This window comes from Colias philodice, chromosome 25 (genome assembly GCF_061535455.1).
Source record: "Colias philodice isolate Cphi_HAF_F1 chromosome 25, ilColPhil1 Martin Lab GWU primary, whole genome shotgun sequence".
Lineage (NCBI taxonomy): Eukaryota > Metazoa > Arthropoda > Insecta > Lepidoptera > Pieridae > Colias > Colias philodice.
In genome coordinates, this window is record NC_143110.1 from 734,880 (window position 1) to 753,613 (window position 18,734).

Genomic DNA, 18,734 nt, shown 5'->3' on the forward strand with positions numbered 1-18,734 from the left:
TGGCGTATAGAAATTTTCCTGACGTATAGAAATTTTCCAGACGTATGGAAATTTTCCTGGCGTATAGAAATTTTCCTGGCTTATAAACATTTTCCTGACTTACACAAATTTTCCTTATCTATATAAATTTTCCTTTCCGTCCTTTCTTATGGAAATTTTCCAGCCTATAGAAATTTTCCCGACTTATGGAAATTTTCCAGACTTATAGAAATTTTTCCTGACATCGTTATTTTTCAGTCAATCGAAATTTCCCTAACTATTGTTAAAATCATTTTTCTAATCATCCTAAAATTGGAAATTTTTACGACTGATTAAAGTAAACCACCCACCTATTCCCACACATCCCGTACGCTATGCTCTCTATCCACAGGCCGCTCGTGCGCAGAATGGCTCAGTATCTGCATAGCTAGCGAACGTATAAACTCGCCCGGTCGTTGGGCGCTTTCACCAGGGCCCTGGAATTATTGAATTATTATTAATTTCATGAACAATATCATCATCATCATTTTTATTGAAAACAATATTCATATATAAAGAAGCTTCTTTCCGCGCACAACGAGTTTATGGAACGAACTTCCTCATGCGGTGTTTCCAAACGGTTACGACTTAGGGACCTTCAAGAAAAGAGCGTACTTCTACCTTAAAGGCCGGCAACGCACTAACAATGTCCCCGGCATTGCTGGTGCCTATGGGCGACGCGGTGCACTTAACATCAGGTGACACGTCGGCTCTGTTGCCTCCTCTTATATTAAAAAAAAAAAAAAAATATATATATATGTATTTTTCTTTGCCCGCGGATTCCCCTGATGTTAAATTTGCATTAGTATGAGTCGTTTCACCGCTGTCAAAAGTTACCCATGGCCATGTCACATTAAAACGTATAAACACACTTTCGCCGTCCGCCCCGGCTTCGCCCGTAGTACATATTTCGCAATAAAAGGTAGCCTATGTCCTTTCTCGGGTATCAAAATATCTCCATACCAAATTTCATGCAAATTGGTTCAGTAGTTTAGGCGAGTTACTTTCGCATTTATAATATTAGTATGGATTTACTGAAAAAATCAGTCGTACGATAATATTTTCTTCCAATCATCGTGATAATAATTCTGCGAATTCCAACAAAAGCTTTGCAAATAGTAAGCTAAATTCCAAGATTACGCGCGCATCGTGCCCGCTACGTTATGGGCGAGGCTTTTAGCTTATATATACTAATTTTTTAAATAATATGAATATAAATAATGCTTAGGAAATAACACACCTCTCTGAATCTATATTCGGATAAAAACTAATGACGTATCAACGGAATAGGCGGGGTAATGTGTCAAAAAATTGTGTAATGTAAACGGCAACTGTTTATAAGCCGCGCTCTTTTACTCAGACGTATAATGGCTCGATTTGAGTAATTACCTGACCTTTGGTATTTGCCATTTTGTCACTACGTATCTAACTTTGCAAATATCTTTGGCTTGAAAGCTCTTTTTCGGTTGTTCGTTTGTAGCTGTTGATAAAAGACAGGACATTCCGAATATTTGAGTGAATATAGATTCGAATATTGGGAATGTCAGGTAGTCTTTTAGGACGAATTCCTGGTCATTGGAACCAATTTATAAACATTTGAAGTTTTTATAAGTGTAGAAAATTCTTGTTATTTCTGCATTCTTAGCATAGTTGTTTATTACACTTGAAATAAATGAAATAAAATGGCTAAATGGCTACCATTTTGGCTCCACTTCTTAATTTTATATCTTTTAATTTAGTTATATTGCACGCCTCATAAGCGAAGCGTTGAGGTGGGTACTACTGTCACTTCGCGCAAAACATCTGATTTTTCAAACTTAAAATGTCTTTATGTATCATACATTGCACTTGTAAGATAATACATACACACACATATTAAGAAAAAACACTATTTTTAACGTTCATGATATTTTTGAAGTCATTTTTGTTATTTAAACTAGTTAAAAAACAGTTTAAAAAAGTTCTGTCTTGGACGTCCGTGTGTCTGTATGTGCGGATCCTTTTTCTTGTTAACACGATAGCGACCGAAATACTTTACTAATCGAGTCTTTTTTTTTCTCTTACGCTTGAGTATGCTCAGGAATAGAACCCTTTCATTTTTCAGGGTCTGATTCGATGTGGTTTAATTGTTATTAAATAAACAAAAATAATAATTAATATTTATTAAAAAAAAATTATGAGGCGTGCACTTTTGGATTTTCCAAATTATTTTAATTTTACTGTGTTTGAATTGTATTGTCTTAATCTAATTGTATTGTGTGCGTGTTATTTTTTTGTGGAGTCAAATAAATGATCTTTCTTCTTCTTCTTCTTAAATATGTTTAATTTCCAAATGACTTAATGCAGGATATTGACAAAAAAAAAATTTAATTTCAAATTGGAAAAATGAAAAACTTCATTACGTTTATTTTAAAATTTAATGCAATCAAGCATTCGCGACAATCTCCCAACTGAGCGTTATATTTTAACTGAACAACAAGTTATAAATAAAACGCCACTAAAATTATTTATAAAATACAGTAACAAATGTAAAAGTGTCCACCCGGCTGATACGCGCGACCCCTGGGGGCGGGATCAATTGTCAGATAACCTATTGCCATATTTAATGCGTCATTTTGATAGCGAATTATTATAATGTTATTCATTCCTCTAGTTTGATATCGGAATAATCTCGCTAGAGGGAATTCTTACACCGATAGCATTTGCTAAGCTAATGTGATTGCGATAGCATGGCGTGTTTCAAGTATCAATAATTGGGATCTAGTAATCATCATATTCTAAATATATATAGAACTCAAAGGTGACTGATTGACTGACTGACGCTCAGCCCAAACCACTGGACGGATCGGGCTAAAATTTGGCATGCAGGTAGATGTTAGGACGCAGGCATCCACTAAGAAAGGATTTTGATCAATTCTACCCCCAGGGGGATAAAATAGTGAATGAAAGTTTGTACCATGAAAATTGATCTTTTCCACGCAGGCGAAGCTGCGGGCAACAACTAGTAGATAATATAATCTAATTCTGCTTTATTTTCAAAAGGTCGACTAACACGCGAGTAAAGATAAACAATGATAAACAATTGTTTATATGAAAATGGCATTTTTATGTAACAAATGACGGAAAATTTGCACATGGGACAAAATTAATTTTTCCCCTCATAAAATATTGATTTGATAATACCTTCGTTGGAAATTGATAATCTTACCTATCTTATCTCTTTAATCGTAGAATATATTATCTTCTTTTAGACAGGAAAGAGACACCACCTTACTTTTATACGGTTTTCGATTCTAGATAACAGTTTATTGATTGTATTTTTACTAATCTATTCTCAGAATGTAGTAAAGGCTTATTTATAATTTTTAATTATATCATTTTTTTTCAATTTGGACGTTTATTTGCTATCTATTATTGCTGATTTGCTCGGATAAAAACTGGATTTCATTATTTTGGATTTTTGCGTCGCATTCGATCAACTTTCCCAACCTTTTAGCAACAATGTTTGCAGATGAATCACGTTTTCTTCTTATGCCAGTAATTTGCGTCTCTACAATGCAATATAGTATTTTCTAATCGTTTTACTATTGACTTATCTAATGTTGTTTAATCTGAGTCAATCTGTGAATGTATGTAATGTATTGGTTGTGCACGATGCATCTAATTCAATAACTAGTTTCAGAGATGACCATACTCTTTTGTTTATTTTGGCTTGTAAGTATTAACTAGAACTTGGCTGTTTTTATTTATTATCGTTCTGTGATGTTCATAATTCAGATGCGATCAGGTTGAAGAACTAGTATTACTGTAATGCTGTTATAACGCTATGGTAGTGACATTTTTCCTAAATTTGATGTTCGTTTTTGTCCTCAAACTAGTTCGAACTTTTACCTTCGGGATCACTTAAATTTTCCCAATAAAAACATCAATTTTTATTTAAATTGCAGGCACAATTACATGGTCAATTAAGTATTAACACGATCTTCTGACGTTTCCTCTTTATTGACTTATAGTTGTTAATCGTCAGCAATAATCAGATGCACTAATATAGTGTGGAGATTAATAAAAAATATGAAAATCGATTATCGATTCATAATTAAATCAGTGCATTGCGTTATCAGCGGTGTTGACGGCTCAGTCGCGGCTCGACCGTCGGGCGCATGCACGCCCCGCTCGTAAGCAGACGTTGTTGTTCAACGCGAGTGTTGTTTCGTGTTGTGTCGTGTTGTGATTGTGTTGGTGTTGTGATCCTCTCAGTGGATATTGATGGGGATTGAGGTGGAGGTTAAGTGTGTTGCCATGTGCGGCAACGAGGACATGGCTAAAGTCAACGGGAAGGTACTAGTTATCGTACCTAATGTTTTAATGGTAGAGGGTAGTGTAATGGAATTGCAGGAGTTGTGATGCGTGTGTGAGGGAAAGGGAATGGCTTCTTAACGGCGGTTAAATGTAGGTTTCGTTAAAGTTAGATTCGTGTTCGAAATAAACGTGTCAGAAATGTTTTAACGTGAACGGCATTAAAGTTCGTTTTTAAAACCATCTTTATAAAAATCATTAACCATCTTTATAAAAAGCTTTAAATATGATTTGAAAATTTAATAAAAGTTTAATAATGTTAATTTGTAAAAAAAATGGCAAATTATAATAAAATTAAAAAATAGTAATATCTTATTCAATAAAGGTCTGTACAGTGACGTAAATTTTTGCGAAATAGTTATATATTTTATAACAATTTTCCTCATTGAGTACATCGATTGTTAATAGTATGATTATAGCAACGATCATTCACGAATCATAGCGTGATAATATGTCGCTTAAATAAAATTGAATCGTAACTAACTTAATAACATCGATAAACGAAAGAATATTCCACTATTTATCATTGTGTATTTATTTGTAGCGTAATTTATGTTATCACGGCAATTAAGTAGGTTAAGATGACAGTGATCTGTAACTATAAATTTAGCTTTATCTGGAAAGCCTGTCAAAATATTTGTTCGGTGCGCAGGCGCGTATGTGTTCAGGTGACGCTGCGTGCGGTGACGCACACACGTCTGTAAGGGTTAGGGATGCCCGAAATATTATATTGTGCCGATTGCGTTTTTACGTTATTGTTACAACCGTAAATAGATTGAAATATTAATATTTGACTCAATCATTCGCATGGATTTTTATTGATTTTTAGCATTTACATGATCCACTGTATATTTGTTTATTTTGAATAGTGTAGTGGTGCTAATGACGTAGTGTCGTCAATATTTAACGTCTACTACGTTTTAGCGTGATTCATGAGATATATGTTACACATCGATGATTTCAAACTTTGTACTGTCATTGTATTTCGTCGTTTTAACCGACTTCAAAAAAGGAGGAGGTTCTCAATTCGACAGTATTTTTTAAGTGGTTAAAATTGAGATAGTACACGTAGTAACAGATTAAAATTACTGTGGTTAATCTCATGTTCATTAATTCAAATCAAATGTTAATTAAAATTCAAAACACACGATAAGGAAAATGATAGCTTAATTTTGTCTTAATAAAATATAAAAAAATACTTACGCGTTATCAGACATCCCTACTAGTATTTGTTTAGGTGTTTGTACTATTTGATCAACGACGAGTGGTGGCATTGCAGGCGTTGTGTAAATCCTCTTTAATACTACTTCTTTTCCTTATCTTGACCGAGTTTTTTTTAAATATTTAAATCAGCTTTCTGATGTAGTAGTGGCAATTGACACTAACTAAAACAAGAGGACCTTGTACGGTACCCTGGGTGACACCGTAAGGTTATTGTTTGTTTCTATAATAATTCTGTCTTTTATAATAAACAACTCAAGTCACGATGTCTACTCGTGTAAAGCTTAATCTTTTATCGTTATAATTTCAAAATACACAAACGTATTATAAATAATTGTACAAAGTGATTTTCCGTTACCAGATCGATAGCAAGATTGAAAGATATGCGTGAAAAGATTATGATAGTAAAAATTGTAAAAAATTGGGTAATTCTATAGACCACGTCACAGAGTACGTAGTGGCACGAGACTAGCCGATAGCTGCGCGTGACCCGCCCTTATCACAATTATATTTAAGCGAATATAACCTTTGTACCCTTACAATAAGACACACGGATTTGCGAAAATCTACAGGTCCCTGACACTGGGGTTATGTAAACTGTCATTACCTTGTATCGAAAATTTATCGATTGACGTTATTATATTGTGTGACAATGCACTGTGTTGTTGGAGAATTAAATATTTATCGGAGTTCGATTCTGCTATTATCTGCTGACCTGTTGTGTCATTTAGTTTTTAAGGTATTTTTGCATCACTACATAAAACAAAGTCGCTTTCTGTGTCCCTATATTCTTATATATAATTTTGATACGGTTTTTTAATAGATAGAGTGATAGAAGAGGATGGTATATATGTATAATTTATTAGGTTTAAGATACTGTGGGCGAAGGTGCGGGCGGAAAGTTAGTTTTCAACAAAATGTAAACGAGAAATGTTTGACATAGGCTGCGTTTTTGCTTTCTAGACGAATTTCAACAATATGAAAATGTTGAAATACCATTTGTCCCCATTGCATAGTTGTGACGTAGTTATTTACATAGGTGTAGCTCGTGCCAGAACGAGTAAAGTAAATAAAATATATATAAATCGATGAATAGCGAGACGACGCGATAAATTTTTAATCAAACAGTTATTACTGATCTGAAAGTGTCAAGTTTATTTTTAATGTTTTTAGAATTTTTTACGTAAATAATATAATTACGTCTTGACTGAGAATGGGGAAATTATTTATTTCATAATATTTATTAAAAAATATGAGCATTTCGTTTTACAAATCAAAATTTATTCCTGCTTGTATTGGCAAATTTTAGGAACATTTAAATTCAAGTCTCTATCAGAATCTACGTAAATATTTTTGATCTTCTCATTGCCATATTTTTTTTTAATTTTGCGTCGATTTTAAACTAAAGATTAAATATTAAATTTTTCCGCCATGCTAGTATCGAATTTAAAAATGACATTCACCTTAAAAAAACAAGGTCAAGTGCAAATCAATTCACGCCATTAAAAAAATACAATAAATAAAAATAAACGTCATGTAGTGTTCTACAGGCGTTTATAGCTGCTCTATAAATTCAAAAATGCTAAATATACCTAGTTATTTATACATTTATACGATAAGGTGATGGAGCAATTAAAAATGAGATAATTTAAAATGTAAATATGAATCTGGTCTGAACCGGATATATTATTTAAGGATATTATATCGTGACTGATAAATGTGTCTCTGCAATAAAGATAAAAATATTAAATATGTAGTTAACTTGGATGTAGTAGAAAAATATTTTTTTACTATCTTGATTTTATCGTTTTTTTAATCAATAATCATTGATGAAGCGTTATATCTGTAAAATATTAAATTATTCAAATAAAATATAATATCAAACGTATCTAGAACGAATCTATTATTATTAGATTAGATTCACTGACCAGATCAGTTTCTTAAAATTTATTTTTTTCTAAAATTCGAGAAATCTATTGATTAAAGATAATGCTAAGATCGATCGCTTAAATAAAAACTACACTAATAATTGATCGTTAGCGAGCATCCAAATAAAAAGTACATTTTTATCCTATCCTTCTGATATCAACGGACCTCTATCGAGTAAAAGCCTCCTCCTTTTCCATGTAATCCTATCTTGCGTAATTTTCATCCAGTGTTTGGCTGCCGTTTATTAAATCATTATCAATCGTGCATAATAAAGCAATAATGCGTGTTTACTCGCGATGAAAGCGCACTGGCTGTCCTCGGTGACCCGCGACCCGTGAGATAGCCGATAGCCGATAGCCCGGCCGGCGGGGGGCAGCGTGCGGGTGAAGATCATTGCATGCGCTGATAGCGAGACACGCTGACGTCGATAGATAGATTCAGCGTCTACGCCATTTGCTGTGAGCCTATAGGCAGTTGAAGCTGATGAAGGCATAGCTTCTGGTCTCTTAGCTATTCTAGCAGATAGGAAAAATGCTTAGAAACAAGATTTAGTGTTGCATCCACAATGTTTTTCAATTTACAATGTTGTAAATATTTGGGACTAATGGATTTAAGTAAGAGCGTATACGCACTATGCGGGTAGCCGCATTGCGGGTAGCCGTCCGGCTGACCGCAAGCACAATAATTATGTACGTAATATTCATTTCTATGCGCACTGCGATGCGGCTACCGCAGACCGCACAGTGCGCATAGAAATGAATATTACGTACATAATTATTGTGCTTGCGGTCAGCCGGACGGCTACCCGCAATGCGGCTACCCGCATAGTGCGTATACGCTCTAAAGCTACGGATTTAGTTAATCCAGCCAAATTTTATATTAATTCCTATTCTTACGACAAATGGTGATTAGAAAATCATCTTTCAATTACTTTTACTTGTGTAAATAATGCTGCATTTATCGTAAGAGCAAAACCAGATAAACCAATATCGAACAGTTGAATCATTCGGAACGATTCGCACAAGGCACCGCACTGGGACCACCACTCTAAATCGTATATAAAAACAGCGCTATCTACGGGTCGTGCATGTCAATAATTGAACTTATTTTTATCAAAGTGTATGTAACGGTTATCGGCGAGCTTGACACTGTCCGATAACCTAACAAACAAATGGAGTCACGTCCACTTAAACATCCATCACATAAATGGACTGAATATAGCAAGCAATGTGCCGCTGAGAAGTAGAAGTTCTAATTAATGGCTAATAGTAAACTTATTGGTTGTCGATGGTTGACGGTCTGCATACGAATTGTAAACTTTCTCCTTGTATGTAGAGGGTGCATGTTCGACATTCTTTCACGTGTTTTAACTTTTAATGTTTGGTCGCTCTCATTGTTTATAATGAAGTTCAAATTCCGATTGGTTCGTAATATAGATTATTACGGAGAGGTTAGACATAGACACACAGGTTCTATGTAGTGTTTATGTTATTAAATAAATAAATCACTAAACTAACACGTCAGAAGTACACAGTACAGATTCAACCCATAGGTATTTATTTGTATTGGTCTAAGTCCAAGTCTTAATATAGTATTAAATGATAAGAATGTGTAGAGAAAATTTTCCAATTGAGCAATTTATCATAATATTGGTAATCGTATTTTTAAAAGTTAATCTTTTACGATTATTTGTTTTCTGGATTAGCGATATAAATTGATAAGATAAAGTGCAACACGCCTAATTCCGATGACAGTAAGTTCCCTTCAAAGGCGAGATATAAATCGTCTAGATAAATTTTTTATCGCTTGATAAGTTTTGATACTTTGTGTGAATAAGGGCGAATGCTGTATTGATATCAAAATATAACATTTTTAACGTTCACGTCTAATATATCGATAACATGTTAAAATCGTGAATAATAATTTTCAACGTGCTCATTTTGATTATCGAAAGTGTAATAAATACTGGTAATTATTGCTAAAAATAAGTTAATGTTAAATTTATCGGTTTTTATCAATTAACGATCTTTATTTGTTCAATTTGTATAATCTAGCATTGCTATTTGATACCTTATCTCAACATTTGGAATGGAAATAATCACCAAGTAATTAAGGTTGAAATTGCATCATAAATCTTATATATAAAAATGAATCGCAAAATGTGTTGGTAAGCGCATAACTCGAGAACGGCTGAACCGATTTCGATAATTCTTTTTTTATTATATTCCTTGAAGTACGAGGACGGTTTTAACGTAGAGAAAACGTAAACATGTACCACGGGCGAAGCAGGGGCGGACCGCTAGTAGTATGATTTTTTTAACGATAGATAAAGGAATTAGCAATTAATCTATAATACTATCTATCTATATTTGATATCTGTATGAGAAGTTACTACTCATTAAGTAGAATTATGAAGATAAATGATATTTATTTATTTATCTCAAGTTTTCAAATTATCATGCTTCGATAGTAATATGTACACGAATCGAGCTAGTTTACACCGGTAAAAGCACCAACGTAGTTCTTTGAAAAATTGCACAATGTTAATAATTATTATGATCACAGGTTCGCTAATATACAAAATGTAACACATCAAATTTATTCGTCGTCAGCACAACCTGCAAAAAGCAGCTGCTATTGCATATTAGTCTATATACATACTATGTAAGATCGGAATTAAATCAATATACAAATGTCAATGTAACGCGTGGACACGTAAGTGCTGTGTTGCCCGAAAGCAACGGCGGCACTAACTTGTATATTTGTAACTCGTCGTACGCAAAGGCGGCACTAACTTGTATTGTATTGTACTTCATCGTACGCAAAGACGGCACTTAGCTGTATTGTAACTCATCGTTCGCAACGGCGGCAAATCAAATATGTTTATTTGCTCGTATATGGCACTAACTTGTATAATTTATATTATAACGTTTTGTACGTAAGGGCGGCACTAACTTGTATATACCTGTGTGCACACAGATGCGCGGCGTGCCGCTGCACGAGCGCGTGTACACGCTGCGCACGCGGCCGCCGTCGCTCCTGCCGCCCTCGCCGCTGAGCCTTGCGTCCTCCGGCGATAAGGCTGCCCATGCGCATTCCCCTTCCCTGGAGCGTTTGGAACGCTTGGAGCGGTTGGAACGCTTGGAAAGGCTCGAAGGGCGTGCGACGGCGACGTTCGTGTGCTACGTGTGCGGCGTGCCGGCGGCCAGCTCGCAGCTGCGCCTGGTGTACTGCTGCGCGAACCCGGAGCGCGAGCCCTACTACCCGTTCATATGCTCGCTGAAGGCGCACCCCGACGCGAGCCCCATCAGTCCGCAGGGTGAGTCGAACACATACGTGACAATAAGTTGAAACACGTGGTTTGTTTTCAATAAATGAGGGTATTTGTAAAAATAGAAAAGCTAAATTTTAGCATTCACTATAACATTTTAATTGATCACTAATGTAGCATTGATTTAATATTTTTATAAAAATCAAAATAAGACTAAAGTAACTGATGAATGTTGGAAATTGTGCTGAATTAAACATCACACAAAATGGTTAACATTGAACACTATGAGGATCTACAGCACATACATTATATAGTAAAAAGTTCATAAATTTCTTGAAAAGGATTTCTTAATTACCTATTATTTCACTAAACAATCAATTATCAATATCACAACTTAACACTTCCATCCAATTAATAAAAACCTTTATGGTATATGGCTGATGATATTATTTTACTCCGCCTAATAAAAAAAATAAATGGATATTTTGCTTAACATTTAAGTTAAATGCCATTTTATCCGCCGTCTCACGAAACATAATAAATGTTATTATAATAAAATTTGCAGGTATGGTGCAAATATGTGCGTCGTGCTACAAGAGCATACCGCACAAGTACCCCGCGTACAGTGAGAACGGCGAGCCGAACGCCGCTCACAATGCGCACACTAACAATAATATTAGGTACGTGTTGATTAGGATCCGGGAATTAGGGTCCGGGATCCTGGAATTAGGTTGCGGGATTCCGGTCCGAAAAGTATAGCATAGTTTGGTAATTGTAAGTGTAATGTAACTTGAATGAATTTAAGGTATCAGGCAGTGCATTAAGTTGTAGTGATGGGCGTGGCTTCACATTGTTGGCACTTTAGTTTTCTTTGAATGGCACTTTCTATTTTACACATCCACTTCAGAATTTTTAATGCTTGGTTGATTCAAAGTTATCTATCGAATAAAGTATCACAGAACAATATAAAAATGTCTCTTGTAAATAGAACACATTTTTGAAATGGTTCTCAATGTTCTATCCGTACTTGTATTTATGATAAATTAATATCGTATGATATAAAATAACTACTTAAATATCAACAAGCAAAGTTTTGAAGTGAAACTTCTTTATCGGGGTTGGAAAAAATTTAGTGTAACATTTTTTCGTTACGCGTGACATTTTTCCGTTACGCGCCATCTTTTTCTTATCCCTACCACGCGTGATTCGACGTATTTCTGTAAAGTTGCATATAGTAAATTATTTTTTGAAAAATAAGGTCATAAAGAAGTTTCACTTCTTACGTGTGTACACTAGTACACGCACTCATTTTTTAACTTATATGAACCTTAATCGTTTATTTTGCAGGTTTAAAACAACGTAATAATAATAAAACATAACCGTACATTACAGGTTTAAGCCGTACGAAATAAAAAGTTCGCTAGGTGCAACGAAGCGGCCGTCGAGTGCGCTGGCAGCCTCACCTCACTCGCACCTCGTCGCCGCTGAGAATGGGATGGGGCTGTACAGGTACATACATACATACATACATACATACATATTGTATGCTTAATATGTTATAGAAATATTACCCTAATGATGTTATTTTTATGCTTTGATATGTGAATTGTTACTTAGATTGTTTTTAGTTATCAATGTTATCAATATTTTATTTTGTTTGAAATGATTATCTTTCGTTTAATGATGTAGAATTTTTCAAGCTTTAAGCCTAGTATGATAAATTCATAATTTAATAATATATTGAAAATAGGTACTTCAACAATCAATGGAGGTCCTTCGAGTCGGATTTGAACTAGCTACACCTACCTATAAATTTAAAACTATGTGTTACGCACAGGCATGTTTGTGAACAAGCAAATCCAATACAAATCATTCCGCTATACTAACTCCATTATATTACTATCGTATTACATTTATGGCTACAACAGGCTATGGCTGAAAAACACTAGCCTTTTGGTCATTGTTTCCACCATATACTGAGCCCATAGCCTTTTCGTAGTAAACTGTTATTTTTCTTGTGTATTTTTTTGAAGTGAAAACTTCTTTAGCGGCGTTGAGCACTTTTTCTGTAATGGGTATAAAATCTTAAACTCGCGTCAGGACACGTGACCTGATCGAAAAAGCGTAAGACGGATGGATATCAAACATGCTCAACGTTAATAATCAAGTTTTCACTTCTGCCGGCACTCCCCCAGTGCAACCCGTCTTTTTTTTGTGTTTGATTTTTACTGCGAATAAATTATAATTCTATTCTATAACGTTACAGGTGCTACGTGTGCGCCGGCCTGTTCCCGCAACAGTCAATGGAGTGGCTCTCCACTAGCGCGGAGTACATGAACTCGCACGCGATGCACTTCCCGTGCCTCGCGGTGTCCGGCGCGGGGGCCACGCAGGGCCCCGCGGGGGCCGGGGCCCCAGGGGCTGCGGGGGCCCCGGCCCCGGGGGCTGCCGGGGTCGTGAGGGGGGGCCGAGTGTTGGCGTGCTCGCGGTGCGTGCGGCATTTAGCACGCCAGTGGGAGCTGATGGATGCTGAACGGGTGCCCTTGGAGCATCGGAGGTGAGCGGATACACAATGTATAGAGAGATAAACGTTCTTGGGCATGTTTGTTGTATCGTAAGGGCTATATCGTATTCTGCGAGGGTGCGTATGCAAGATAGAAACAATCATAATTCTTTATTCATCGTTTGAAGCAATACTATTGCTCCTTTACAAACACATCTCTCGCTACGCATGGAAAATGACCATAATCTTGGTTTGACTGACTATAATACTTGACTTTAAAAGTTTGTTTGCAACATTTATGTTCACTTACAAGCATTGCATTTTGTATAAGAATAGCTTGTAATACTTTTACTTTGAATTAATTCAATTTATATTGACTTTGACTGTATTCAATTATAATATTGCTTTCGAATGAATAAGTGTTCAAGATTGAGTTTAATAAAAACTTTGCTTAGTGTAAGTGACAAACATAGTGTCAAAGTGTTAAACAAAGTTAAAAATAACAAAATGAATGTGTTCAGGTACAACATCCCCTCCCCACTCCCAGCGGGCGGTGCGACGGGCGAGCGGGTGATACCCACCCCCCCTTCAACCACCTCGGACCGCACCGTGGCTAGTAATAGTGGTACGTACATACATACATACATGTTAGAGCGTGCTTGTATGACGTTATTAAATATTAAATACTGTAAGAAAATAAACGCGAGGCCGGGTTAAATAAGAATAAGATAATAAGAAATAAAAATAGTTTGAACGTAATAAGAATGTACTGCAATTCTACACAGCTACCTAATTGATGTAGGTAGTTGATAACATAACGCAGCAAGTCAACGACTATTAGCAAAGTGAGGGTAGTTGGGTCGAACGTCGTATAAACAACGTCCGAGGCCCCCCCCCCCTAGGCACGATTCGTACGAATGCGCCACGAGTCAAAGGAACGCGGCATTTTATAGTATTCAACAGCTAGCATATTGTTTTGACAGGAAATAGTGACAACTATTCATCCACAAAAATATTAAACAAAAGTTACGTCTAAGAATACTTATCTAATATTTCTTAGACATCTTTACTCGACCAAAGTCAAGACAAGAATGCCCCGCAACTGCAGACGACCGTTATTTAAAGGACGATCAAAACAACTATTCAAGTGGTGTGAGTCAGCGCAGGTGTTATTTGTGATGTTTTGATCGTTATTTTGAATATGACATGAAATATTATTATTATTTGATAATAAAATGATTGTCTAATTGATAATTATTAAAATATTATTCGTAGTTAGGACTGCAATCAAAAAAAGAAAAAAAAATTGCTATAATATTATTATACCACTCTATAGTGTCTCTAATAACGACAAATTCTGTTAACGTTACAAAGTTTCAGTTTCATTATAACTTACGGAAATATGTCTGGCCGGTTGGCTTGGTTGGTAGTGACCCTGCCTTCCAAGCCCACTGGTCGTGGGTTCGATTCCCACCCGGGGCAAATATTTGTGTGATGAACATAGATGTTTGCTCTGTGTCTAGGTGTTAATTATTATCTATCTAGTTTCCATAACACAAGTGAAAGCTTAGTATGGGATCAGATTATGCCATGTGTGAATATAGTCCCGAAAAAAAAAATATTGGTTGCCTGTAAAGTATAATACGGGCGAAAGTTTTACGTGACAACGACTTTTTATGTCTGTCTCTCTCGCTCTTAAGCGGGCTAACCATGCTCGAGTGGAAGGGACGCGTGCCTCTCACTCGCTCTCATTGTGAGCGCATAACGTGAGCGGAGCGTAACGCAGTTTCTTGAAGTGTCACCCGGCAAACCAATTTATAAGACGTTGTCACGTCAAAATTTATTTATTAGTATAAATAAATTTTGACCTTTTCGCGGTATAAAACTACCATCTTGGAATAACTTATTTAGTTTTGTTTATCTATTATTGCAGCGTGCACGTCGATATACTGCTTCCTGTGCGGGCTGCACTCGGACTTCACGCTGGCGCGCATCCTGTACGGCCAGCCGCAGGGCAACGCGCCATACTTCCCGTGCCTGCTCACGCACCAGGTATACATATTATATACATTATTGTTATTATGTTAAGAATTGTTTATATTTTAATTGTTTGCGGTGTTCCCGAACAACTACGACATTGGGGCCTTCAAGAAAAGAACTTATTTGTCCATAAAAAGCCGGCAAAGCACCTGTAACACTTCTAGTGTTACAAGTGTTTATGTGCGGTGGTGGCCACTTAACATCAGGTGGCCCATCTGCTCCTTTGCTTGCTCTGACATAAAAAAAAAATATTATTCAAGTGAAACTTCTTTCAACGCGTTGGCTAAGGCGTCGATTTTGGTATCTTTGAATCTTGCCAAAGAAGTTTATCTTCTGACACGTGTGCTCGGCACACATGCCCTTTTTTATTTGTTGTCTCGAGAAGTGACCATAAACTCTCGAAAAATATTTTGTAGTATTCAGAATTTCAACTCGACGAAAAATATTTGGTCGTATTCGGAAATTGACGCATAGTTGCACGTGAGCATTATGTTTAATCCTTAGTATTATCAAAAGTGGGAGAGAGAGGATTTAAAAGTCCAAAACAAAAAGATTTAATTTTCAGGTTCACATTTTGAAAAACAAAATATTCTAAGGATTTTCAAAATCTCTCATTTCGTTGTTTTATGATAATAAAACGGATTTTTTACCAGATTTATTTGATTCCAGAGTCATCCGAACGCGGAACAGCTCCGCGAGAACGGATCGGCGCTGGTGTGCACCTTCTGTTACCACTCGCTGCTTAGTCAATGGAGGAGGTGAGATGTACATACATACAGATTGCATTAATTCCCTACATGACGAAATAAATGTATTGTATTATAAAAAATAAGTAATATATGACTAAAAATGTGAAAGAATCAAGCAAATATTTTGTATAATGAAAAAGTTATGCGACTTTGAAATACACGAATGTGTCAAATGACGTCACAAACGACGAACGTTTTTCAATAATAATTTTGTTCAGTCATTGTTTAGTTTTGATCTATATTTGAATATTATTGTGTGAAATATAATAGCATCATCGTGAAAATTCTCTATTAACGTGTAATGTTTCTATTTTACTTAATAATTGTACATGCTTTTCTTTATTGTTGTGTACTTGGTGTTTATTTAAAGTTTTTTATTATGTGCGTTGAATTAAATCTTTCTTTCTTTTTAATGAACATATTTGTGTGCTTTGTGTAAAGTTTTGAACGTGATAACGTTTTTAAATCGTTTTAGTCGGGTGACATGTTCAGAAACTTGTGTCACACCAAAACCTCACGAGCGCGATCGCAGGTATAACGAGAGAGAGACGGACCGATCTCCCGTCTCATCTCGAGCGCTGCCACCAATAAGACGTTATCACGTAAACATCTCGATCGTAAACCTACTTTACAAACAACCAATTTTTTTTTTATCATAACATGTGTTGAATTAAATGTATTTTCTTTTTAATGAATGTGCATATGTGTAGGTACGAGGAGAGCGGCACGTTCCCCGCAGAGCGGCGCACGTACAACACGCACGACTACCACTGCCACCTGTGCGCCATCAAGACGTACCGCAAGCGGGTGCGCGCGCTGCCCATCAAGGTAACATCATCATCATCGTCATCTACATCATCATCATCATCATCAGCCAATATATGTTCCCACTTCTGGGACACGGGCCTCCTATGAGAATACAGGCCATAATCTACCACGCTGGCCAAGTGCGGATTGGCGGATTAACACCGATAGCCACATGATAATAAGTAATAACCAATAAGCGGTTTCCAAGCACGATTTTCACGCGCGTGTGCGTGAACGTGTCACACACAGCAGCAAATTCACCTAAACTCGATCGAAGAAGCACAGACTTTTAATAGATGTTTTAAGCACTGACTAAAATGTTATGTACGTGGTTGCTTATTATCTTTTCTTTTTCAGGAATTCCCATTCTTAAGTCAAAGAAGAACTGAAAACTCGTTATTATTAGAAAATGGAGACTATGCTGTAGTATGTTTAGACTGTTATGAAAGTTTAAGGTGAGAAATGTTTATTTTTTGATTGTATAAATTATTCACATAATTAAATACTTAAATATTTATATAAAAAAATAACTGCAGGCACTAAAGTCTAATTCTGTAGTAAATTTTGCACATTCAGATTTTTCTAATGTTATTATTATAGGGCTGGTAGTATATCGTTATAATTTGAATACGAACATATATATTGCTCCTTCAAACCGGAACGCATGTATACGCCATATATTCTTTTAGGCCAGAAAGTATTTATACTGTTTTAGTCGGATGCATTTTATATGGCCACTTGTGCACGATAAACTGGTCCTTCAAGTCGGATTGTGCGTGTTTGCTCCTTCGAGCCGGATCGAACGCGTGCCGGATTGCCTACTTGCGGTCCTTCGAGCCGGATTTCGTTCTCATAGTGTACTAGGTTTCCGCCCGCGGCTTCGCCCGCGCAGTCAAAGAAAAACCCGCATAGTTCCCGTGGGATTTCCGGGATAAAACCCATCCTGTGTCCTTTCTCGGTTATCAAAATATATCTATACCAAATTTCATGCAAATTGGTTCAGTAGTTAAGGCGTGATTGAGTAACAGACAGACAGACAGAGTTACTTTCGCATTTATAATATTAGTATAGATTATATACACGTGGTATTTGTCACAGGACGCAGGCGCAAGACTACGAGCGTCGCGGCGTGCCGGTGGAGAAGCGCGAGTACAACTGGCTCCAACAACCCCCCCCACCGGAGGATAGTGCTGACGTCACCATCGCGCGCCTGCCCTCTGGCGACCGCTCTGACAAGCTGGTAACCCGCGTGCGTGCTTATGTGCGTGTATTTGTCTGTGACACACACACAAATACACGCACATACAGACGCGTATACATTAGCTCGACGCACACACGCGTACACATACACACAACGCTGACAAAACTAAAACTAAATTATATCGTAGACCTCTTATATGCATCGACTATAACACATCTTAAACACTGACATACCGCCACGCACGCTTGACAGAAATTCCAACAAGTAATTTCACACATTATACATACACCTTACCCGCATTACCACAAATTACAAAAAATGTGACAAAACAATATATGTATACAACAATTGTCATAAGTTATTGTAAAAATTTGGAATTTCGTCTTCAGATGATCTTATGCAAGACATGAAATATTGAAAATTTGTTATAAATATAAAATAAATGGTGTATATTGAACGGCCTTTGTTACGTTTCCTCAAGTACAAATTTCAATAAGTTTGATTTTGCTTTAACATTTATTTCTAATGGTTTGAAATTTACAAGTACATTTTAGATTGTTTTGACGTGACAACGTCTTATAATTCGATAGAGCCGGCTGCACGCACGAAAAAACATGACTCATGCGGCGTTACCTCGCT

At 36.3% G+C, this 18,734-nt stretch overlaps 1 protein-coding gene across 1 annotated transcript in view; it reads left to right on the forward strand.

Moving 5' to 3' along the window:
* The window catches only part of px (MAP7 domain-containing protein plexus), a 116,972-nt gene that overhangs the window by 66,590 nt on the left and 31,648 nt on the right, over window positions 1-18,734 (forward strand). Inside the window, exons 8-17 of the mRNA XM_089711034.1 lie at window positions 10,504-10,843; window positions 11,361-11,475; window positions 12,188-12,304; window positions 13,062-13,352; window positions 13,820-13,923; window positions 15,232-15,350; window positions 16,008-16,096; window positions 16,798-16,915; window positions 17,252-17,349; window positions 17,993-18,134. Coding sequence (XP_089567160.1) covers window positions 10,504-10,843; window positions 11,361-11,475; window positions 12,188-12,304; window positions 13,062-13,352; window positions 13,820-13,923; window positions 15,232-15,350; window positions 16,008-16,096; window positions 16,798-16,915; window positions 17,252-17,349; window positions 17,993-18,134 — 1,533 coding nt within the window. The remainder of the gene's footprint in view (window positions 1-10,503; window positions 10,844-11,360; window positions 11,476-12,187; window positions 12,305-13,061; window positions 13,353-13,819; window positions 13,924-15,231; window positions 15,351-16,007; window positions 16,097-16,797; window positions 16,916-17,251; window positions 17,350-17,992; window positions 18,135-18,734) is intronic.